At 55.3% G+C, this 24,494-nt stretch overlaps 1 protein-coding gene across 6 annotated transcripts; it reads right to left on the bottom strand.

Annotated features, from left to right (window-relative positions):
* Window positions 1-176: 176 nt before the first annotated feature.
* Window positions 177-22,694, bottom strand: UBXN11 (UBX domain protein 11). Of its 6 annotated transcripts, none has more exons than XM_060623234.3 (15): window positions 22,493-22,694; window positions 18,048-18,153; window positions 17,227-17,255; window positions 16,532-16,630; window positions 12,841-12,941; window positions 12,299-12,353; window positions 11,747-11,823; window positions 10,650-10,776; window positions 3,602-3,816; window positions 3,236-3,313; window positions 2,154-2,250; window positions 1,919-2,061; window positions 668-741; window positions 453-593; window positions 177-364 (listed from the first exon to the last, which is right to left on the bottom strand). In XM_060623234.3, exons 2-15 carry the CDS (start codon window positions 18,116-18,118, stop codon window positions 205-207), a joined length of 1,467 nt encoding a protein of 488 aa, XP_060479217.2. In that variant the 5' UTR covers window positions 18,119-18,153; window positions 22,493-22,694; the 3' UTR covers window positions 177-204. The 6 variants fall into 6 exon arrangements, with proteins under 6 accessions (XP_060479217.2, XP_060479216.2, XP_060479219.2 ...); XM_060623233.3 differs by having other exon boundaries at window positions 2,154-2,271; window positions 22,493-22,693; XM_060623236.3 differs by having other exon boundaries at window positions 2,217-2,271; window positions 22,493-22,693.
* Between the last annotated feature and the right edge of the window lie 1,800 nt (window positions 22,695-24,494).

The following is a 24,494-nucleotide window of genomic DNA, read 5'->3' as shown; positions in this document are numbered from 1 at the left end:
CCTTCTGGGGAGAAAGGAACCTAGAGGACAAAGACCCAGCAGCTAGGCCCGCCAGCTGGAGCTCGAGTTACCGAGGGGCGGGTCTGCACCGCCCCTCCCCCCCCCCCCCTCCCCGGGCCTTCCCTGGCGCCCAGCTGGGCTGCCCCGCCAAGAGAGCCTTGTGTGTGCGGAGCAGCCAGTGTGGGAGCGGGCGCTTTATTTGGATCAGGGGCCAGGGCCTGGGGCAGGCGGTGGGGCCCGGCTAGCCCGAAGCAGCAGCGCTGCATTGGGCACCAAGCCTGCGGCCTGCAGCGTGACCGTGTCGTCGTGGTAGACCGTGGGTGGGAATGTACTGATGATCTCGAAGGTCGTGGCGTCCACGGCTCTGGGGACCGGGCAGAACTGATCAGGCCGTGTCCTGGGACCAGAGACCCCCCCCCTCCCCGTAGCTGCCGGCCCCACACCATGCCCACCTGGCCTGTGCAAGCAGGGTGCGCACATCGCCAACAGTGTCCTCGGGCCGCATCATCAGCAGGAAGGCCTGCTCGCCGTTCTCAGACTTGATGCGCAGCATGGAGAGCAGGGGCGCCTGTGACTCGGGGGACTCCTGGCTCCTGTGGACCTAGAGGCCATCAGTGCCCCCTGGTGGCCCAACCCCAAGGTCCTCACCTCTTCACCAAGCCCTCACCTCTCACGCTCAGCAGCCAAGGCTGGTGTCTCCACCACAATCTCCTGGATCCGGGCAGGCAATGGGCAGCAGTTCTGGAAGGCATCGATGAAAGAGGACAGAGCCCTGGGCTCTGCTAGAGTCACACCCTTCCCCCCAATCCTTAGAGGGGACTTCTTCCTTACCAGGGATGGATGAGACCAGTGAGCCAAAAGGGGAGGGGTGTTCTGTGTAAACTGGGGCCCAAGCAGAAGAAATGGAAGGGAAGCTTTGGAAGGCAGCCCCATCATTCCCCTAAGAAGCCTTGAAGTCCCTCAGCGTAGTGGGGGAGACAGAACCCCACACAATGACCAGCTTCCCAGGGGAAGCTTCCCAGGGGAAACCACCCCTGAGCAGTGACTAAGGATGAGGAGTCCATAGAAGTGGAATGGGCACAGGGATGTTCCAGACAACATGGGCAGAGATCCCCTGGTCAGGGAAGGCTTCTCTGGAGGTGATATATTTGGGAAAGTGTCAGCAGTTCATGTGGCTAAAGCTGAGAATCAGGTTGGACTGGAAAAAGAAAAGGTTAGAGGTGGGAAGAAGACCAACAAGGAGTGGTGGGCCTTGAGTGCCAGATAAGAGCTTGGCCTTACCCGAGAACCACTGAAGGGTCTCAACAGGGAAGGCCCAGATCCAACTTACGTTTTTACAGAAGCACAAGGACTGCTGGGGGAGGACAGTTGGCAAGGCAGGAGGGGAGGTGGCAGGCCAGTGAGAGGCCACTGCAGGTATCTGAGAGGGCTACTCTGGAGCCTCGACTAGCATGGCGGGCAGAGGGAACAGAGAGAAGACGTGGATTCTGGCAATGTGCGGTGAAGGAGGCAGCGTGGGGGAAACTGAGGTTTGGTACCTTTCACGGGTGGAGACGGGGGAGGAGCCGCGGGATGGGGAGTGAGGAAGGAGGAGGATGTTTCTGAGGGCCAGAAAGGGGTATCCAGGACTGAACTGGATAGTCTGGTCTGGACCTCGAGGGGGTGGCCTGGGCCCTGGGCTCACCCCTGGCCTAGACTCCGGCTCTCCCCTTCTTACAGCCATACTGCCACGGAGACAGCCCATCTCTGGATGCAGCCCTCCCTGTTTTCAGGAGTCAGTGGAACTGCCTCGAGAGCCTCATTTCTCCCTCCAGGCCCCCTTCAGCAGCCCTCGAGCCTGAGTCTCCAGACAAGCCACTGCTCTGGTAGGTTGGGCCAGGGAGCCCAAGATGGCTGGGGGAGCTAGGGCTGGCCTCACCTGCAGGGTGTCCCGGATGGGGCCCCGGATGTCAATCACCTCGCCTTGCCGGATCACAAACTTGGGGAGCCTGTTCAGAAACTTCTCAGCAGTCATCCTGGAGCCTGCAGGGAGTGCGTTGGGAGCCTGGGCCTGGGGAGGGACTGGGAGTGACGGGTGATGGTGGAGGAGGCCACCTGGAGCCTGTCCCACACAGCGGCCCTGCCGCCTGGCTCGGCCTCAGGGCCAAGCTCACCTGGGGGCTCCATCCTGTCCATGGGCTTGTGAATCCTCTGCCAGCCCACCACGCGGCCCTCACCTGGGAACAGTTCCAGCCTATTCTCCGGGTAGACCTGATTGCGCAGATCACTCACCTGGCAAGAAGGAAGGGTGAAAGCGGTGGGCCTCGACCTTCAGCCCTGGGCTCCACCCCCACCCTTGCTCGCCCAGAGCACGCCCCCCCCCCCCACCCCAGGAACAGGCTCGAGGAACGGTCTGGTGCAATCCCCATTTTACGGATGAAGAAACTAAGGCCCCAAGAGAGCTGCAGTTCATGCTGCTCTCACCTACCTGGGCTCAGCTCCTCCTGCAAGCACCCCTCGCCATGCCGGCTAGAGCCACTGTACTGCCATCCTCCCCAGACAGCCCCTCTCAGGAGCCAGCCAGGAAGCAAGGGACCAGGGTGTTAGGAGAGGGCAGAGCCCGCCTTGGTAGGCACTACCTCCAACACCTCCAGTCGTGACTCACACGGTTTTCCAAGCCCGGGTGGTGGTGGTGGCACACACGGCCTCGTGCACCCTTGCTGTGGCATGACGCACCGCCTTCCGGCTGCGGCTCAGGAGTTCCCCCCACTGCACCCCTCATCTCACCCCCGCCGGCAGGGGGATGGCTCATGCCGTGTCCTTCAGGCCCACGTTTGTCCCCACGGCACTGCCTTCTGTACCCATCAGATGGCTTCCGGAGCCCCGGGGGCTAGTCAGGCCACTTTTGCATGGAGTCTCAGGGACCCCAGGCTGTCAGGGTGTCCTGGGCGCTGGGGAGGGGCACTGGCCCTACAAGGCCGAAGGCTGTGCCTCCAGGGTGCCAGCAGGGGGCACTGCCTGCCGCTTAGCCACAGGCCGGTGCCCTTGCTAACCGGGCAACTGCAGCCCCTGCAGCCTCCCTGCCCTTCTTGGCCGGGCTTCAGGCTCACCCTCCTCCCCAGAGGTCATCAGAGACTGGGTCCCCTTAGGTGGGGCAGTGGCTTCCCACCTCAGACCGGGTGATGCCTGAGGAAGCTGTTTGTCCCCACCCCCTCCCAAATCCCCACACAGGGTGGTTTGAGGAGCAGCCCATCACCTTAAAGGGGACCCCGTCAGGGTACAGTCGCTGGAGCTCTGAGGGGAAGAAGCCGTCCAGAATGTCTCGGAGGCAGCGCTGCGGCAGGGATCGGAAGAGTGAGGCCCGACTGGACCCGTGCGGCACCTACCGCTCTGCTTCCTGTCCAGACGGCGGGCCCCGGGCCCCGGGCTTACCCAGTGGGTCACACTCTGCACATATTCAGGGCCCCAGGACTTGGTGGGGGGAGGGGTTGTTTCTGCAAGTTGCACGTGGGCTTGGGTACCTATGGGGGGTGGGCTGGGCCCCCCATCACCAACTAATGGTGAGCAAGGGGAGGGGGCAAGGGCACCAGAGTGGCCTGTCTCCCCTCCCCACCCCTCCTACCTGTGTGGAGGGGTCATGGAAGGGCCGGAAGGGCTCATCGAACATCATGAGGCCATTCCGATAGAGCTTCAGTGGGATGGGCTCAAGGACATGGAGCCGTGCTCCCCCGGGCATTGGTGTCACCTGGGTGTCACCCTCTACCACCAGCTCACTGAGATCCTTCAGGCTGGCCAGGAGCCTGTCAAAGTCCACCTCGGGGGGCGCCAATGAGTCCCCTGGCAAAGAGGATAAACACCCATGAGCCTCTCTTCATGGCAGCTGTGTGCCCAGCAGCCCTGGTTTCCATGGCCCCTTGCATGCTAAGCAGTGGCCTTCGCACCCCCTTAGGTGGCCACCTGGGGAGGAAGAAGGACAACTACCACTAGATAATAGCTGTCTTTTATTGAACACTCGCCGTATGCTAGAGGCTTAATGCCTATAATGCCACTGTCTCTTCATACGAACCCTATGCTGTAGGGGCTACAATCACCCCCATTCTTCAGATGAGGAAACCGCAGGTCAGGGGTTAATGGCTGCCTAGGGATGCACGGAGTAAGTGGCAGGAGCAGGATCTGATCCCAGCTCTGCCCGTGTCAGGCACGGGGTCAGCCACTGAAAAGCGCAGTGCAGAGCTCCCAGCTCTGGATGAAGTCCGTCTGGGTTCAAATCCCAGCTCTGCGGCTTCCACCTGTGTGACCTTGGTCAAGTCATTCAATGCTCTGCACGACAGCATTCTCTCCTAGAAGGGTAGGATAGTGTCTGCCTCCCAGGATGGCTACCGGGGTGCAGGAAGATGGCCAAGTGAGGGCCAGCTCGGAGCAAGCACTCTGTCCAGCTGGTTACTGTTACCAACCCCACCTTGCACAAACGGACCTCAGGCCGATCCAGAGGCTATGACGCAGCAGTCATTGATCTCCATTTTACACATGAGGAAACAGGCCCACAGAGATAAAAAATGACTTGCCCCAGGTCACTTGGCAAATTAGAGGAGGAACTGACTCTAGAGTCTGCTTTTCCCACCCATCTGCACCATCCGGATGGGGAGCCTGGGGGTAGGGACACGTGGCTACTGGGGGGGGGGGGTGTCAGGACAGCTGCTGGACAGAACAGGTAGGGGACACACAACTATTTCACACATCCCTTTGAGAAGCTGAAAGACGCTTTGGCCTCTTCTTCTGAAAAATGTGTTGTGCACACAGGGGTGCATACGCTTCAGGGGGTGGTGGGGACAGCCACAACAGATGCCAGAGTGGAAAGGCTGGAGGGCAGGTGGGATGCTGGAGGGGGACAGGCCAGGGGCCTGTTCTCAGTCCTTAGTCCTTGACTAAGGGCCTTAGTCCCTAGTCGATCTGGCTCCCAGTCTACTAGGGGTGTGACCCTACAAAACCTCAGTGACTTTCAGGGCCTTCTTGGACGCTATTTTCACCAGGACAGCCAGGCTGCGACAGGATGTGGGTCGGGACTCTGGGGACCGAATTCCTTTCCTCAGAGTGGTGCAATGGCTCTATAGGTGTGGTGGCTGTGCGGAGGAAGTACAGATGTGGGTGGCTCTGTTTCCTGTTGCCTCTGTGGCTGCTGAAATGGTAGGCCCCAGCTGGACTTCCCCCTCCCCTACATCTCCTAGGTTGCAGGGGCTGCACCGGCCCCCCACCTCCTCCTGGGGTCCCCTAGGGTTCCTGAGATTCCCAAGAAAAACTCACTGGACATTCTGGGCATTCCTGGCATGACTCAGAACAATATCAAGCCACTATTTTCCTTTAACAACAAACTACATTCAGAACACATTGGTAAGCCCAAAAATAACGCAAAAGCTCGTCTCATCGAACTCCTGTCCCCACCCCTGTACTCTTACAGGTGGAGACAGTGAGGCCCAGAAAAGTCAGATGACTTGGCCCACGGAGATCACATCAAGCGGACCCAGGACCACTCGGATACGCTGGGGCCAAGGCTTTTTCAGAGAGCTGATGGGCACGGGATGGTCGGCAGTGGAAAGGGCTGGTGGAAGCCCAGGGGAGGATGCCAAGAAGCAACTAGAGGGAAAAGAGTTTGCCGAGGAAAATAGTGCTGGAGGCTCTCGGCCAGTGGGGCTAAGGCATGGAGAAGTGAAAGCCGGGCGGGCTGGGCACGTATGGGGTGCAGCAGCCCAGGGGGAGACAAGGGGCCCAGGAGATAGAACCACAGCACCAGGCGGACCTGGGCTGAGAGAATAAGGCAGGAATCCTGGCATGGCCACCACGCGGCCAGCCGGGAGTACGCAACAAGAAGCCCGGCCTCTTGCCAGGTCACATGGGGTGAGGCAGGTCAGAGGTCTAATGAGGCATTTCCTCTCTCTCTCTTCCTTGGGATGGGACAGAATAGGAACCTCTATCCCGCTGCCCGCAAGATCCAGCAGGAGGAATGGACTGTAAGGACGACTCGGTGTTTACTTCGTGCCAAGCACCTAGAGGCAGCTGTTACCACTCCCGTTTTACAGGTGAGGAAACTAAACCTTGGAAAGCGACCTGCTCCCGCTCCTGCAGCTTTCAGGGCCCAGGTGACTCTAAGGTTCTGTTCTCGGTGCTTCATGCAGGCTGCCTCTGCTCCCTGGGATCCCTTTCTCAGGAGGGGTGTGGTTCAGGGAGAGACCATCTCTGAGGCCTCAGACAACTTTGGGAGCCCGTGATTCTATTAAAAAGAGGAGTTAGGCATGGAGACCAAGATCAAGCTCCTTGGCTCAACTCCTGAGACCCTCGAAGCCCGGGTACCCCAGCCTCCCCTCGACCTGTTCCCCCATCACTCTCTGGAGCCAAGGATTACTGCTTCCAAGCTGTGTGATCCCTGAGCAAGTGGGCCTAGCTCTTTGGGTCTTGGCTTCCTCTTCTATAAAATGATAATAAAAGTCCTCACTTCACAGGTGGCTCTGAGGCTCACAGGAAGTACCTGGCAGATGGTAGCTGTTGTCACTAACACCACACCCTCTTGCTCATCACTGGCTCAGTGTGCTCACTCACCATGCCCTCTGAGACGCCTTGCCAGGAGCCCCTCCCCTGGAGACTAAGCCTCCTGAGTCCCTGGAGCCTGCGGGCCTTGGCACAGGCTGTTGTCCTTTTCCATTCGCTGGTCTTGCCAGCCACAATGGGCACTCCTTGAATGCAGGCTAGAGCATCCAGCCCTAGTGGGTGCTCAGGAAGCACATTCTGGATCCATCCCTCCATCCCGCCAACAGGTCCGGAGCGTCCAAGCTCTGCAAGGCCCTGAGAATCATGGGTATCCTCATACCCAGAGTCCTTCCCTCCTCAAGATCATACTTGAATGAAGGAGACGGGGTGACAGCAGGGACAATGGCACGTGGTAAGTGCCACCGTGGAGGCTGCGGAGCCCAGAGGAGGGCCAGACCCTGCCACTCTCAGCAGGTGAGTGGTGGGCCTGCCCTGGGCTGGCTCATCACCCCTGCAGGAAGGACACACCTGCTGCTGTGAATACCAACGTGGTGCCCCGGGGCCCCAGCAGGCCTTTCCCCACCACCTCCCCCAAAGGCTGAACCAGAAATAGACCCGCTATCTCCGCACACCTGCAAGCCTGGCCCTGCTCTGGGGACCTGCATTCACTCTGCTCCTCAGGGGAACCAGTGGAAAGAAAACAGGGCCTCAGAGTCTGATCACTGCCAGGGGAGACCACAACCAATTCTCTGGCCCCCACGGTTGAGCATCATACCGCCTGTCCCCACCTCATCCGTGCTCTGCACGGTCCTGGCGTGCCTGACTGTCTAGGCCTGGGCACCCAGGCACCCCCACCAATATGTGCGTGGGCCCAAGCCCTTGCCCACAGGCCAAGCACCGTGCTGGGCACTCTGGGGCCTGACAGGGGCCGAGCAGCCATGGCTCGTGGTCACCGATCAGCCACCATGCGGCAGCCTGCAAGAACCCCCACGTGCATTGTGGCATTCGGTGCTCTCAGGGGCCCGGGCGTCACACACCATCTCCTCGCTCCACAGATGAGGACACGGACTCTGAGAGGTGAAGCAGTTTGCCCACACAGGTCCCCCACTCCTCAGCTGGAGCCTTTAACCCTGTCACCCCAATGCAGAGCCCCTTCCCACATGCTGGGCGCAGTGCAGGTGGCACAGTCTTGGCCGCAGGCACTCGAGCAGGTACTCCATGAGGTTGGGTTTGAGCTAAGCTTCCAAAGAGGGGATAAAAGGGGACCAGGCACTTCGGGGGGACACAGCACAGGCCTGACGGGGGGCCTGAGGGTGGGGAGGAGCCTAGCCTGCCTAGGGTCTAATCCAGGCCAGTTCCAGGGACTCAAGGGAGGCTCAGGGATGAGTGAAGACTTGAAACGGCACAGCTTCCGGGCAGGGGAGGGAAGAGGCTCCACCCAGGTGCAGGAGACTGGGGCTTGGGAGGAAGGGTGCTAGGGGACAGGCAGAGGCCGCAGGGGGAACGGGGATGTAGGGGGATGGCAGGAAGTTGGTGGTGAAGGGTGGGAGAGTGAGCAGCTTCACAGGGGACAGGGAAGGGGGAGGAGGAGCTCAGAGAAGACTGGGATGAGGGAGAGCAGGGAGCTCAGAGGGGACAAGGGGGAGTGAGGAGCTCTCAGCCCTGAGGCTCAACACCTGGCCATGGGTTGTGACCAGAGTAGGACTGTCCCTTTCATGTCTCCGCATACCCCCAAAGCACCTGGCATCCTATTTAACGCTCAATTTACCCGTGGGGAGGGTGGGAAGGGGTGAATGATCCAGCCTGAGGCCAAGTCCTTGCAAGGTTTCCCCTGTGCTGGGTCCCCTTAAAGAGCAGTGGACTGCCCTCCCCAAGGCAGGAGTCCTGCCTCTAGACTGGTTGGCCCAATACAGATGCCCTGGGCCACCCTCAACCAGTCTGCTGGGGGGCCTGGGGGGAGTGGTATCCAACAGAGGGAGAGCCAGAGAAATGAGCCAGGGTATGGGGCCAGCAAAGGGCCGGTTTTGTGTACCCGGGGGCAGAAGCAGCCTGGCACCTGGGGACAAAGCAGGGGGAGGAGAAGGAATGGACCAGGAGGAAAAGCGGCTGGAGATGAAAAGCATCTCGTTCATCTGGCAGAAGAGCTCAGTTGAGGCCCCTCCATGTTGAAGAATCAGGAAGCCAAAGGAAGGGGTGCTTGGGTGGCTCAGTCGGTTGAGTGTGTCTGACTCTTGATTTCAGCTACCATGATCTCAGTCGTGAGATCGAGCCCCATGTCGGGCTCTGGTCTGACAGTGTGGAGCCTGCTTGGGATTCTCTCTCTCTCTCTCTCTCTCTCTCTCTCTCTCTGCCCTTTCCCCATTCTGTCTCTCTCTCTCTCTCTCTCTCTCTCAAAATAAATAAATAACCATTTTAAAAATAAATAAAAAGAAAGCCAAAGGAAGAGGACACACAGATAGAGTTTTGGCAGAGGGTTTTCACAAGTTGCTTTGGCTGTGAGGCACTCAGCTTCAGAGCCAGCCTCTTGTGGGCATAAACAAACAACACAGAGCAGAGTGAAGTCAGCTCTGTTTCTGGCGGGAGAGGGTGGGAATCCACAGGGCCAGGTCCGGAAACCAGCTGGCTGGTCTGACCCCCAAAGGAGCAGCAAGGCCCCCACTGCCAGGAGGAAGCCTGCCCTCCAACCAGCAGGGACATGCGGGGGGCCCAGGGCATAGTGCTGGCAGGCCTCTGGCCCTGGACCCCAGAAAGGCCCTTACAGCATCTGGCAGTCACCTTCCAGGGCTCGGCCTCTCACCGCAGGACGGGGTGTCCCAGGGCCATCCCCAATTCCTCCTGTCAGCTCCCTAACGCACAATCACCAAGGGCACAGATTCCACCCCCTAAATCTCTGCCCTGCCCTTCCTCACCCTGCCCGCCAGGATCACCCTTCCACAGGACATCATCTCATCGTCTGCCTGGATGACTGTACCTACCTCCTAAATAAGCTCTCAGCCTTAAGTCTTGCCCTCTTCACTCAACAGTCAGAGACTTAAGTGCCTCCATTTTCCCATCTATAAAATGGAACAAGCCCTGGCCCACGTCAAAGCTATTCATGAAAATGCTGTGCAAGCTCCACTTCCGATGGGAAGTGACGTGTTTAGTAGAACAAAGCAGTGAGGGAGCTGTGCCCTAAGATGTAGGGGGTCTGGCCAGGGCGCAGGCCTGAAGGGGAGGCAGGACTCCCATGTTTTGAGTCTCATTCTTCACTCAGCAACAAGCCTGTCTTGAAATCAAGACAGTATTGTCATCTTCCAAACACTCCCCTCGGGGGCTATGCTCATCAGTGCTTCCACGAGGCTGCCCCTGCCATCGGACTGTGCAGAACAATTAAACCCCTACTTGTTGGGCTGATGATATGCAAGGTCAGTGCTAGGTGCTCTGCGTCTAACCCACTGACTCCTTCCCACTCTGCGGGGAAGGGTACACCATCATTTATTGATGGGGGACTGGAGGCTCAGAGAACAGAAGTCACGTGCCCAAGCCACACCTGGAACGGGTGATGGAATGAAGAGAAGGGCCCCGGGCTGACTGACTCCGGAGCCTGGAGAAGTGTACCTTCTGGGCAATCACCTCCATGCTTTGAAGAGAATGGACCCGGGCTTTCTATGGCCCCAAATCTATGGGGTGCAGCCCTCTAGATATTGGCAGTCAAGTTAAAAATAAAGACTGGTGGAATCTCACGGAAACAGGTCCCTTTCAACGGTCTGGCTAGAAGTGAAGCTAATAAAGGAGGTCCAAAGAGGGGACTGAGCCCTGGGACTGAGGGGCAGCTTCCAAAGCAGAGAAATCGTTTTTGAAAATCTTTTGGATGGACGCCATTTTGTAAACTACGGAGTGCAGCCTGAGACAAAGCCTGGGGTCTTGTTACATCTTGTATCTCAGGGTCCCTGGAGCCTTCGAAAGATGAGCCAGGAGGGAGTTGGAGGCAAGACCAGAGGAAGAAAGTGGTGGCGGGTTAGGTGGTCAGTGATGGAGGCTGAGGCCTTTCCTCCCAGTTCCTGTGTCAGGAGCACGGATGGCATGGTCTCTGGACAGCTACTGGCCCAAAGGAAGGTGTTGTTGGAGAATTCCCTTTGTAGGAGGGGCCAGGGACAGACCCCCTACTCTACCTGGCTTCCAGAACTTCTTGGCTGTCATCCAGTCTGTGTTGCCATCCTCCGAGTCTGAGTTGTCTTCTGAGTCCTCCTGGTCCTCGGGCTCGCCCACCCACTGCAGCCCGTAATCACTGAGGAACCGCTGTGCAGAGAGAAGGGAAAGGTCCCAGGGGGCACAGTCAGTTCAGCCCCTCGGGCAACAGGCAGCATCCGCCCAGGCCCCAGCCTCAGGCCTCGGCTCCCAGAGTCAACTGGGCAGAAGAGATGGGCCCCAGGGTCTTGGAAGCTTTCTGGCTGTGACCTTAGGAAGCCACTTCACCTCCTAGAGCCCTGGGCTCTTTCTTGTAAAGCGGAGATGACAACACCTGACCCATAAGCTTGTGAGGACTCAGGACGGTAATTCAGGCCGAGTGCTTAAAGCAGGGTCTGGCATGGAGGGCCGCACGGAAGGTGGCCCTGATGGCAGCGGGGCACCCCACGCATCTGGCCCGAGCGGAGGAGCGGCAGGGACACGGGCTGCACAGGACCGAGGATGCGGTGAGCCACACGCAGCCGCTCGAGGGCCGGGCCTCACGTCCCCTCCGCCACAGGAAAACTTCTGACTTGTCTACACTTCCTGTCACTGCTTCCTCAGCTCCTTCTCTCCTGAACCCACTCTACCCAGCCCCTTTCTCCACAACTGACTGGAACCGCGCGGCTGCGGCCACCAACAGCCTGCCTGGCGCCAAACCCAGCGGCCCTCTTCTGTCTTCATCTCTTGCAACACACATCACTCCTTCTCGGTTTCACATTCCCAGCTGTCTTCGCTTAGACATCTTGCCTCACTCAACACGAACTCATCCCCAACGGTCACGACTCCGGGTCCCCCCCACTGCCTCCTAAAGCTCTGCGCCTCCGGGGCTCAGTCAGTGGCAGCCCCTCCACCCGGGCCTCAGCCACGACCCCGCAAGCGCCACCTGCAAAGCAGACTCGAACCCCTCCTCTCTGCTCCAGCTCCTCAGGTTAGTCCTGAGGAGGGAAATACGGGGCAGGGCCCCACATGGGATATGTGGGAGGGAGACCCAGACGGGCGGGCTCCCAGCCAGGTCCTGAGGGGCAGGCGCCTCTCTTACCTCCATCTCCCCCACCTGCCGCTGCAGCTGCAAGCACGTGGTCTCCAGCTGCTTCTGCCGCTGCAGGGTGACCTTGCCTTCAGGGAAAGATCAGGAAGGGTTCTGCCGCCCCGGCAAGGAGGCTGCCAGACCACCTCTGGCCTCGCCCGGCGTTCTGCCCTCAGGGTCATCTGGAGAGGCTGCCCCTTGAGAACTCGAGGGGTCCCCTGAAAACTCTCCCCCTGACCTTGAGGCGGGGATGCCTGGACTGACTCTCAGGAGACCGCCAGCCACCCCTCTCACCACCACCCCGCCCCCGGGGGCTCCTGAGGGCACCATGTTGCCTGACATGGCATGCCCTATGCTCGGGGCTGGGCTATGTCTGCATTCGGGGGACCTGGTCCCACATAGGAGGGCACTGCCCTGAGTGCGTCATTGCCTCTCTCTGGGCTCGGCTGTCCAGGCCTCACCATAGGACTCAGCTTGATACTCTTGGAGCCCTGATGTCCAGGAGCCACTGGCCCAAGGGAGGGGCCCCAGGAAGGCTGACCACCCACCGGGAGCGCCCCTTACCCTGGTGCTCCCGGAGGGTCTGCAACAATTCCTCCAGAGCCCGTATCTTCCGATCCTACAGCAACAAGACAAGGGGGCGCAGGCAGGCCTGGGGGTTCCCAGAGCACAAAAGAACCCATCTTCCAGATGGGAAGATCCAAACTTTTTGCCTCTGTGGGGCACCGGGGAGTTGAAAGACCCTGCCCCTGCCATCCTTTGGCACAGCCGCTGCTCCTATGCCTCAGATATCCTTGTGGTTCCACTAAAATGGGGATAGGCGTGGAGTGTGCCCAAGTGGCCCAGCGCTCAGCAGTCACTGCTGCCACGTGGTCCAAGGCTAGTGGCCTTACTCAGCTGTAGAGAAGACCCTTAGCTTCTCTGCTCAGCTCCCGGGGACCCAGATCAGCCCCAGGCCATACCCGGCCTTGAACTGTGGAAGAGATGGGTTCTAGAACCCACCCACCCTGGCCTACTGTGGCAGTGAACTCACTGGCCTCCCCAGCCTGGGCCCCTCCACCCCTCAGACCGGACCCTGGCCCTACCCCCACCGCTGGGGGTCCCACCTTGGACAGCAGCTCATCAGTCTGAGCCTTCACTTGCTGTTCCAGGTCCCGCAACTTCCTCGACAGGGTGGCCACCAGCTCCGAGTCATGGAATACAGGGACTACCAAACAGACAAAGTCCTAGAGCTGAGGCTGAAGTGTGGGGGTCCAGTGGAGGGGGGACGGGGGTCCGCAGAAGCAGAAATAAGGGTGATACTAACAGCTGCCACTTAGATAATAGGGACTGTCCTAAATACTTCACACATATCAGCTCATGCTGTCCTCACAATGTGCCCCTGAGGAAATGAACTGCTTTAGGAAACTGAGGCAGAGGTGCAGTGAGGTGTCCAAGGAGTATGAGTGAGTGCTGTACCATACAGGTCACATGACCAGTGAAGCATTTTCAGAAAGTCACCCTCAATCAAATGAAGCGCCTATACCTTGCCACCCCCACCCCCACCCCCCCTGTTTACAGGAACACAGCGGAGAGAGGAGCAAGTCCGCACCAACGACAAACAAGTACACAGACCCGCATGGCCTGGCTCCTCACAGGGTCCGTGTCACTTTTTCAAAAGGCAAGGACTCTGTTCCACAGAGGTGGAACAGTCAAATGCAGTGCACGGCCCTGACCAGAACCTAGATCAGGAAAAACAATAGCTATGAGCTACTTCGGAACTCGGGAGATCTGAGCGCAGAAGCGGTGCTCCACAGCAGTCCTGAGTCCTCCGCATTCTTGGGTGCGGTCCTGGTCCTGGGGTCACGTGAGTCCTTATTTGTAGGAGATGCATGCTGAAGTTTTTAGAGGTGAAATGTCATGATATCTGAAATTGATTTCTAAGCGGTCCCTCAAAAAAAGACATTTACATTCGTACATATGTGTATATGGACAGAGAGCAAGCAAATTAGTGGCCAAATATCACCAACTGTGGCATTTAGATAACAGACATTTATATGGGTGTGCACTGTACCATTATTTTAATTGCTTTGTAGGCTGCAAGTTCTTCAAAATTAGAAATTTGGGGAAAGAAAACAAGATGGCACAAAAACAGACACTCAGATCAATGGAACAGAATAGAAAACCCAGAAATGGACCCACACATGTATGGCCAACTAATCTTTGACAAAGCAGGAAAGAATATCCTTGCTGAAGACAGTCTCTTCAGCAAGTGGTGCTGGGAAAACTGGACAGCGACATGCAGAAGAATGAATCTGGACCATTTTCTCACACCATACACAAAAATAAACTCAAAATGGATGAAAGACCTCAATGTAAGACAGGAAGCCATCAAAATCCTCGAGGAGAAAGCAGGCAAAAAACTTTTTGACCTCGGCCGCAGCAACTTCTTACCCCACACATCTCCGGAGGCAAGGGAAACAAAAGCAAAAGTGAACTACTGGGACCTCATCAAAATAAAAAGCTTCTGCAACAGCAAAGGAAACAGTCAGCAAAACTAAAAGGCAACCGACAGAATGGGAGAAGATATTTACATACAACAACATATCAGATAAAGGTTAGTATTCTATAAAGAACTTATCAAACTCAACATCCAAAAAACAAATAATCCAGTGAAGAAATGGGCAAAAGACACGAATAGACATTTCTCCAAAGAAGACATCCAGATGGCCAACCGACACATGAAAAAATGTTCAACATCACTCATCATCAGGGGAATACAAATCAAAACCACAATGAGATACCACCTCACACCTGTCAGAATGGCTAACACGAACAACTCAGGCAACAACAGATGTTGGCAAGGATGCGGAGAGAGAGGATCTCTTTTGCATTGTTGGTGGAAATGCAAACTGGTGCAGCCATTCTGAAAAATAGTATGGAGGTTCCTTAAAAAATTAAAAATAGAACTACCTACAACCCAGCAATTGCACTACTAGGTATTTATCCAAGGGAGACGGGTGTGCTGTTTCGAAGGGACACATGTACCCCAAAGTTTATAGCAGCACTATCAACAATAGCCAAAGTATGGAAAGAGCCCAAATGTCCATCGATGGATGAATGGATAAAGAAGATGTGGTGTGTATATATATACAATGGAGTATTACTCGGCAATCAAAGAGAATGAAATCTTGCCATTCGCAACTACGTGGATGGAACTGGAGGGTATTATGCTAAGCGAAATTAGTCAGAGAAAGACAAATATATGACTTCAAGCCTATGAGGACTTTAAGACACAGAACAGATGAATACAAGGGAAGGGAAGCAAAACTAATATAAAAACAGGGAGGGGGACAAAACAGAAGAGACTCTTAAATATGGAGAACAAACAGAAGGTTACTAGAGGGGTCCTGGGAGGCGGTACAGGCTAAATGGGGAAGGGGCATTAAGGAATCTACTCCTGAAATCATTGTTGCACTATATGCTAACTAACTTGGAGGTCAATTAAAGAAAGAAAGAAAGAAAGAAAGAAAGAAAGAAAGAAAGAAAGAAGAAAGAAAGAAAAAAGAAAGAAAGAAAGAAAGAAAGAAAGAAAGAAAGAAAGAAAGAAAAGAAGGAAAACAAGAGAGACACACGGGAAGGAAAGGGTCCTCTCCTTCCCCTGCGTGCTGCCCTGTGTGTGAAGCAGGAACTGCATTTGTCACCATCCAGCCACATGGGCTAACATGTCAAGGATGGCTCAGTGGAAAGACGGAGAAACCTGTTCAAGGATGTCTTCGAGTCAATGGATTAACAGCCCTGGAGCTGCTTCCTGGACTTCTTGGTGGGCAGGACAAGTCCTCTTCAATGTTCAGAAGAGTTTTCTCTGACTTGTAGTCAAGGCTTTGTAACGGATATATAGACCTCTGGGCCCGGTCAACACAGACAGCACTGATGAGCTCCCAAGGCGGAGCGGGGAGAGAGAGGAGAACCCAGGGGAGGAGCGTCGCACTGAAAAGCTGGGAGGAAAAGAAGAAGCTAGCAAAGAAAGGAAAGAGCCTGGGAGGCAGAGAGAAATCTGGGAGAGCAGTGTCATGGCAGCTAAGAGCCCAGGGCGATCCGAGGAGGGCACGGTGCCCGGTGGCCGATGTGGAATGCTGCTGTGCACAGAAGCGAGACAGGCAGGCAAGTCCTTGACTGTGACCTTGGTGGGGACAAACGCCAGCTGAGAGTGGGGTGGGGAGCAAGTGCCAGGGGAGAGGCAGAGAGCGCGCAGGATGGCTCCTCAAGGAGCCCTGGTTGTTGCGTTTACTAATGAAAGTGTCCCCGGCTGGGATGCAGGAGATCCCGACTTTGTGTCTGAATGGTTGTGGGGCCAGGTGCTTCTGGTCTCCTTTTCCACCTCAGTTCCCTGTCCTATAACAACGAGGGGTGTTTGGTGCAGGACTGCCTCCCACCTCACAGAGGAAGTGGAGGCAGAGAGACAGGAGGTTGCTCATCCAAGATATCACAGCTAGTAGAACATTCTGACCTCACGCCCAGCTCCTCCAGGCCCACAGCAAACTCCGACCCTGCCCGCCCATGCCTCCCCTGTGCCCAGGCCCATTCCACTCTCCCTCCTCCAGGATGCTTCCCTGTGAGCCCCATCTGGGCACCTCTGGGGTCAGTGTCACCACAGCCCTTGGGAGACAGTGCAGGCCAGGTAAGGAGGGCAGCCTGGGAACCGTGGGCTCACCCAGAACAGGCAAGAGTAGGTCCATGAGTCTCTGGGCCTCGCCCCTTCTCTGAGGCCCTCTCCTGCTGCTGGGGACCCAGACCTGTTTAGGCCTCTGTTCTCACCTTGCCTACTCACAGGAGCACCTATACCTCCATAGCAGGAAGGGACAGAGATCCTTTCTTCTGAGCCACGTCCGTCATTCAGCATATCTACCTCGTCTTCTGCAGACAGAGATGCCCAGGTCACCGTTCTGGGGCTGAGCCCCGGAGGAAACTGCGGCCTTGGGCTCTGGCCAGGATGAAGCAGCCTGTACTCTGCACCCACAAGTATATGCGGATAGAACACGTGGGACATCAGGGAGCAAGGATCCAACGAGAACAGGCTTCTTCTTGCAGTTCTCCCAGCCTGACTCTGGAGGGGACCCGAGTGGCCAATGCCAGCAGCACAGTGGAGGCAAGAATGGGGTTGGGATGCAAAGGTCTGAGCCTGCAGCGAGGATGGGTCAGCAAAGCAAGGATGGGGCTTCAGGGAGAAAAGGCTGTAATGGGCTAGAGGAGGCTGTCAGGAGGAGGACGGGGCTCAAATCCCACCAGCCAACCCCACAGCGAGTGGAGGGCTTCAAATGTTAGCAATGACACCTCTGCTAAGGGTGTGGGGCCTTCTGATCAGAGAGCTGCCAGGACGCCCTGTCCTCGGGGGCTGGGGGAGCCACAGGGAGCAGTGCAGCAACCGCTCTCCTTCTCTCCGTCTGCACGACCCCAGGGAGACCCAGCAGGTGGGAGGTGAGGGGGACACACAGGGCAGACCCCACACTTACCATCTCCGTAGATTTTTATCCCTCGCCTCCTGGGAACCCCGGGCAGGAAGGAGAAGGAAGACAGACAAGTTACGAATGTCATCAGGGGAGTGGCTCTGGGCACCAGATCCCCAGCCGAGCCTAAAGGAGAGGGAGGCTGGGCCTCTGCCTCCCAGGGCCGTCCCCTCGCCGAATCCCATCCCTGGCACTGGGACAAGCCAAGGGACAGGCTTTGAGGTGTCCCCTCCTCCCAACGGAGACAGGTGGGGAAGGGCTGAGGGGCAGAGGCTTGGGTGGAAGACAAGAGATCCCAGGCCCAGGAGCCCAGCCCCAGCTCTGTTCTGAAATGGCTTTGGGACCCCAGGCCTGTCGCTTAACCGCTCTGGATCTCCTTGGCCTTCAAATGACTCAAAGCGGTATTCAGAAGAGAAAGGAGAGAGGTAAAGAAAATGCTTCGAAGGGATGAAAGTGCTGGACAGATGTAAAGAACTCCCTTTGCCGAGAGACCCCCACCCCCCCACCCCCCCCCCATGGCCGGGCCGGAGAAGTGGTACCATCAATGCTTGCGGACTAACATGGGGGCTGCGCCTCTCCCACCCGGCCCATACCTACCACAGGGCCCAGCCCAGTGTTTGCTCAGACGTGATGAAGGAGTTAAAAATTTTTGAGAAAGATAAAGGGGTCAGGGAAAGCTATGTAACTCCTCCTTGTTTTCCCTGAGACACTAGGAGCCATTCTCCTAGTCCACTGGGGGATGGGTGCGGGGGCGGGGGGGGGGGGTAGTGGCAAGAGGAGGCAGGGGCATGAACACAAAGACACCCCCCCTGAGGCTGGCTCCTTACCCTGGATTCACAGGCTCTGACTCCAGGGGGACTCTTCGGGTCTTGCCAAGGGAGGCCAAAGGCGAGCTCATAGTTCTGCTTCTAGATTTTAGCTGTCAGGAACTCCCTGAGAAGAAAGAAGGAAGTCAGTCCTTGGGGACAGAGGGGACCCAGGGCTTCGGGACCAGGGAAACGTCTCTTCCTGGCCCCTTGTCTCAGGAGGGAGCCTTGTCCAGGGAGCAGCACCCCTCACTTCTTCCCACTCCCCTGAAGAGGTTTCTGGAGGCAGCTTTGCCTCAGGCCCCCTGTGCTGGATGTCTGCCCGATCCTCTGGATATCCTGCTCTCTGCTCTGATCCTGGAGGCCCCGGGCCTGGCTGGGAAAGGGCGATGGGGGAGGGGTGGGGTACAGAGAGGGGCTGGAAGCCTGGGACTCTCCCAACTTAGAGCCAGGGCATAAGACTACCCAGAAGGCCGGAGTTTTTGTCTATCCATCAAGGAGCTCGTTGACACAAAGCCCAAATGTCCCCTCCCCTCCCACAAGAACCCAGGTATCACTCTGATTCTCAGAGCCACAGAGGGGCAACCCAAGGGCAGAATGCGGCCAAGGCACTCTTTGTGGAAGGGAGGTCAAGGGCCCAGGCTCTGCACAGGCTCTGCCATCCACCAGAATAACCCGTGCCTTGGCTCCCTTGGTATAAAGTGGGGTTGGTGGTAGTACCAGCCAGGCAGGGTTATCAAGGGGATTCAGGGAAAACTTACATAAGGCACGGAGCCCAGTGCCACACTGAAAGGAAACACTTAAAAATGTGAACTGTGGGGGCGCCTGGCAGGCTCAGTTGGTGGAGCCTGCAACTCTTGATCTCGGGATTGTGAGTTGAAGCCCGACGTTGGGTGTAAAGATTACTTAAAAATAAAAAAAACTTTAAAATTTTTTAAAGAACATTTATTTATTTTTGGGAGACAGAGAGACAGAGCGCAAGTAGGGGAGGGGCAGAGAGAGAGGGAGGCACAGAATCGGAAGCAGGCCCCAGGCTCTGAGCTGTCAGCACAGAGCCTGATGGGCTCGAACCCACAAAGCACAGGATCATGACCTGGGCCGAAGTCGGACACTCAACCAACCGAGCCACCCAGGCGCCCCTAAAAAAAAAATCTTTAAACAAATAAATAAATAGTTTGTTACTAGACACCGGGGGCACTCACGCATGCTCATTTCCCTTCCTCCCTCTTTCCCTTCCTTCCCTCTTCCTTCTGGAAAGATGAATGCACATCAGGGATGGAATTAAAGACCACTACTCTATTCAATGAATTAAGTATATTATGTGGCTAATATCTAGAAATCCTAGAACCAAAGGACCTCTATCAGGGCTTGAATCAAGTCTTTTTAGGACAAATCCAAGGCAGTTCCACTTTGAAAGTGTGTGGCACTGGCTTCCACTGGTACCCCTGAAGCCTCCCAGCAAGGGGACTGGTACCAGCTGGAGACAGCCTTCTGGAGTTTGGGACTCATGCCCCCATCATCCAGCCTTCCAAATATGCCCCTAGCCTGCCCCAGTCTCTGCCGGCTCATCCAGGCATCCTCATGGTTTTTGTGGCCAAGTGTGATGGCCCTCGTGGTCCCCTGTGCAGCGTCCAGCCAGAGGGCTCTTCTTAAACACAAAGTTGCCTTGCCGCTTCCCTGCTAAAAGCTCCCAATGGCTCCTTCTCACCAGAGGAAAGAAATTCAAAATTCCATAACACAGGTGATCGGGTCCCCGCCCGGGTCTCCTGACCTCACTCCCCCATCTCTCCTCTGCTCCCCCACCCCCACACTTGAGCCAGCCCAGCCCCCAATGCACCAGGCCTTTACATACATAGCTCCCCTGGCCTGGAACCCCTTCCTGGAATGTGGTCCCCACTCCTAAGTGCACCCTTCCCTTGGTTGGGCTCTTTTTTTTTTTTTTTTTAATTGTTTTTGTCTGTTTTGTTATAGTCTAAGTTTTTATTTTAAAATTACAGATTCACAGGAAACTAGGAAAATAGTACAGAGGGGATTTGTGTGTCCTTCACCCAGTGGCTCCCAGCAGTGACATTTTACATTACTCTACGTGTGTACCCTACCCTGTTCTGCTATTTCACCCAGGTAACCACTAATGCAGTCAAGATAACTACTCCATCACCACAAAGATTCCATTTCCATAACGATCTCCCTCATGTCAGCCCCTTGCTAGTCACACCCACACTCCTCCCTCTACCATCCCCAACCCCTGGCAACCACTACTGTTTTCTTACTTCAAGAATGTTCCATAAATGGAATCATACAGTACTGACCTTAAAAAAAAAAAAAAAAAAAGAGCTTTATTGAGATCTAATTCACATACTTAACCCTTTCAAAGTGTATAATTCAGTGGTTTGTAGTATATTCTTAGATTTGTGAAACCATCACCACAATCAATTTTTAGAACGTTTTTATCGTGCTAACAGGCGATGTTCCTTTTGTGGCTAACACTGCCCTCCACGAACTTTCATCAAACCCGATCATTCTCCCTTCTCCAAATTTTCATCACCATAACGACCCTTCAAAAGAAACTGGTTAAGGGGCGCCTGGGTGGCGCAGTCGGTTAAGCGTCCGACTTCAGCCAGGTCACGATCTCGCGGTCCGTGAGTTCGAGCCCCGCGTCAGGCTCTGGGCTGATGGCTCGGAGCCTGGAGCCTGTTTCCGATTCTGTGTCTCCCTCTCTCTCTGCCCCTCCCCCGTTCATGCTCTGTCTCTCTCTGTCCCAAAAATAAATAAAAAACGTTGAAAAAAAAAAAATTAAAAAAAAGAAACTGGTTAAAAAAAAAAAAAAGACAGAAATTAACAAGTGTCAGTGAGGAGGTGGGGAAATTGGAACCTTAGCTGGAATGTAAAATGGTACAGTGGCTGTGTAAAATGGTCTGGCAGCTCCTTAAAATGCTAAACAGTTACCTACCTGGCTCAGCAATTCTGCTCCTAGGGGTGTACCCAAGAGAAATGAAAACTTACGTCCACACAAAAACTTGTATACATGTTCATAGCAGCATTATTCATAATATCCAAAAAATGGGAACAACCCAAATGTTCATCAACCAACGAATGGATAAAGAAATCTGGTACATCCTTACTAGGGAGTATTCTCGGCAATAAAAAGAAATGAATCCCATGTTGCCACATGAATGAACCTTGAAAACATTATGCTAAAGGAAAGATGTCAATCACAAAATACCACGTTATGACCCCACTGATATAAAATGTTCAGAATGGACAATCTGGAGACAGAAAGTAGATTAGTTGACTAGGGCTGGGGGCAGCAGGTGGGGGTGGGGGTGCGGGGGTTAATGGGAGTAATTGCTAAAGGGTACAGAGTTTCTTTTTAGACTGATGAAAATGTTCTAAATTGTGGTGATGGTTGCCCAACTCTCATGAATATCCTAAAAACTACTGAAATTTACATTTCAAAGGCGTGAAATACATAGCATGGGAATTATATCTCAACAAAGCTATCACAGAAAAAAAGGGATCTGGTCCCCAAACCAAACCCAACATCTTCCCTCAAAATAAGCTCCTCCCACTTCTCCCTTCTTAATGGGGCCACATCATCCAACCACTAAATTTTCCTCTCCTTCCTTCTCTCTTAATCCCATCAATTACCATATCTTGTGGGTTAAACTGCAGTGTCTCTCACAGAGCTCCTCCTTTCCATGCCTACTTTGGTCATCCTAGTGGGGCTCTCACTGCCCTTCCTTGGGGCTATCACAACGGAGGCCACCTGACTTCCCTGCTTCCTGTCTCACTCCAGGCCAATCCAACACACTGTCTCCAGATTAATTTTTCCATGGGTTATAAGGGACCCCTGAGGGTGACGGCTGCCTCTCCCTATAGTCTGGGGACCCCTCAGCGCAGGACTCCGTCTCCTCCTCCCTCAGACCGCGGGTGGGCCGGAGGATAAAGCCACGTCTACTCCCCTCACGAGGGGGCTTCCAGGGGCTGTGACCCCCGCCTCAGGCTGGAGGCTCCTAAAGGTTGGACTGTCTCCCCTGCAGACAGGGGCTTTGAGAGGAAAGCTGTGTCCCATGCCCCTACATCTTTGGGACCCAAGTCAGGGTTGTGCTTGACTGGTAACGTCCTTCGTCACACGTACTCAGCCTATTGGCACCCCCCACCCCAGGCCCCAGTGCTCTCCAGCGCCGACAGGACCCGGCCGCCTGCACGCCTTCAAGTCCTCTGTCTCCAGCTGGAAGCGCTCACGACGCGACTTCTGTCACGACCTAACCCTTCCCTGGGAGCTGCGTCGCCTCCTCCCGCCTCCTCGGGAAGCCACGGTCGGCGGGGACTCGAAGCCGCTCCCGTGACGCGGGAGGCTGCTAGGCAACCCGGCCGCGGGGCTCGCGGGTCCTCGGGCTCTCGGAGCGAGGACCCCAGCCTGCGTGGGAGACTCCGGAGCCGCAAAGGTTTGAGCAAAGACTCACCACGCAGGGCCACCGAGCCTTCCCGCGGCGCCGCCATCTTGTTGTCACGCGGTTTCCCAGGCGACCGGGACCCGTGCGCTTCTCATTGGCTAATTCGAGAGTACCGCCGCCTGTGCTCGGATTCTATTGGCCCACGAGTCTAAACTCTTCGCGGAATGCTGCAAATCCCAGAATCCACCACTGTGAGGGGACTCGGGAGTCTGGAGAAATGGAGGGTTTCTTTATTCCCTCCCCCCGCGAAAGTGGGGAGACTCACGAAGCCGCCGAAACCTGACTTTGTGTAATCGGACAATGCAACCGTTTTTGCTGAGTTGATTTTTGGGGGATATTATCCCGCTGAGTCTGTTTCCCCATGTGATCAGTACAGTACATCGCGGGGGCTTTTTTGAGCATGAATTGAAATGATGCAAGTACTTAATAAATGTTTCCTGAATCTGAATTTCTCTGCTCACTTCTTAACCAGATGGCGCCTTACAGGGATGCTCAAATCCTAGTTCCTTTGTGTAGAAGTTCAGGTGAGACTCCCTTTGCCTTTGGATAAGACATTGACTTTGAGTGAGACAATTCTCCCCAGCTTCATCTTAAAAAGTAAGATGTTAGGTTAGATCAACTAGAGAACATGGACTCTAGCCTCAGGAGTCCAGGTGTCTGACTTGTGTGTCCTTGGGCAAGTTATGCACCTTAGTTTCTTCATCTGTAAAATGGGGATAATACCCCCCCCCCCCAGGGTTGCCCTGAGGAGTAAAGGAAATAATGTATTCACAGTACCTATCACAACACCCATTCAAAGTAAGTTTTCAAAAACATTTCCTGCTTTTAACTATCTTTATCATTGCCTCTCAACCTTTCAGCTGCTGTGGTCTAAAAACCTATGACTCGTACTCTCAGGCACCCACTTCCTTATGCCTGGACTCAACCACCAAAACTGTCTCTCTGCATATTTCAGACTGCACTTTGTAATATTTTTCATTTGACTACTGAATTCAGGGGAGGGGCAGCAACTTGAGGGGTTCCTTACCCACCCATTGGAGTGAGAGGCAACTACGAATTAATGTGTGTCTTCCAAGTGCCAGATGCCAACATTATGAGGTTTACTGATGAGAAAACAGGCTCGGGAAAGGAAAGTGATTTGCTCGGGACTATGCAGGTGATCGGTAAAAGTAGATTCGAACCCAGAACTGTCTGCCTCCAAAATCTGTGCTCTTTCTAGAAGCTCCCACTTTGGTAAAACAGGCAGGCAAAGATAAGCCAAGGTGCTGGTGGTCCAGGCCCACTGCCAAGGTAGGGATTCAGGTGGAAGGTGTGACTGGAAGTCGGAGGTGGGAGAGCTCTCTTGCCATTGAGCTGCTCCCAGAAATTTCTCTGAGGCTTGAGGTGTAGGAGTTGAGAAACTTTGACGTCATCCTGGGCCAAGTGTTTTGGGGGGGTTGGAGCCATGGTCAGGGGATTAGCAACTTTATACTGTCACCTCGCTTACATTCATTCTGCTCTTGAAGGTAAGCAAGGACCAAAGCATGGGGAAGTCAGGGGGAAGGGGTTCTGGCCTCATGAGCCTGCTGTGGTCTGTCTACTGCCTCCCACCTCAACAAGACTGGGGAGCATGAACTGGCATTTACCCTGGCATCAGGATTTACCACATAACTCCCTCCTACCCAGAGCCTGAAGCCCAGCCTGAGATCCTGGAACAGCAGACACTCAGCAAATATCTTTTTCCTTGTGAGAGAGGTGGGAGCCCTCTGCCCCAGTAGGCCAGTTTATTAGTTTTTTTTTTTCTTTTTTTTAACGTTTATTTATTTTTGAGACAGAGAGAGACAGAGCATGAATGGGGGAGGGGCAGAGAGAGAGAGGGAGACACAGAATCAGAAGCAGGCTCCAGGCTCTGAGCCATCAGCCCAGAGCCCGACGCGGGGCTCGAACTCGCGGACCGCGAGATCGTGACCTGAGCTGAAGTCGGACGTTTAACCGACTGAGCCACCCAGGCGCCCCTATTAGTCTTTTAAAA

Source organism: Panthera onca, chromosome C1 (assembly GCF_046562875.1).
Source record: "Panthera onca isolate mPanOnc1 chromosome C1, mPanOnc1 haplotype 2, whole genome shotgun sequence".
In the NCBI taxonomy this organism is placed as follows: Eukaryota; Metazoa; Chordata; class Mammalia; order Carnivora; family Felidae; genus Panthera; species Panthera onca.
Note: the sequence above shows the minus strand (reverse complement) of the source record. Positions and strands in the feature narration are given on the sequence as shown.

Excerpts from the sequence above, each read along its gene's own strand:
- UBXN11 (XM_060623233.3), bottom strand. The coding sequence starts at position 18,118 with ATGAGCTCGCCTTTGGCCTCCCTTGGCAAGACCCGAAGAGTCCCCCTG. Across the intron at positions 12,942-16,531 it reads TGCTCCTGTGAGTAGGCAAG|TCCCTGTATTCCATGACTCG; the intron begins GTGAGAACAGAG and ends TCTGTTTGGTAG. Across the intron at positions 2,062-2,153 it reads GGACAGGATGGAGCCCCCAG|TCCCTCCCCAGGCCCAGGCT; the intron begins GTGAGCTTGGCC and ends CGTCACTCCCAG.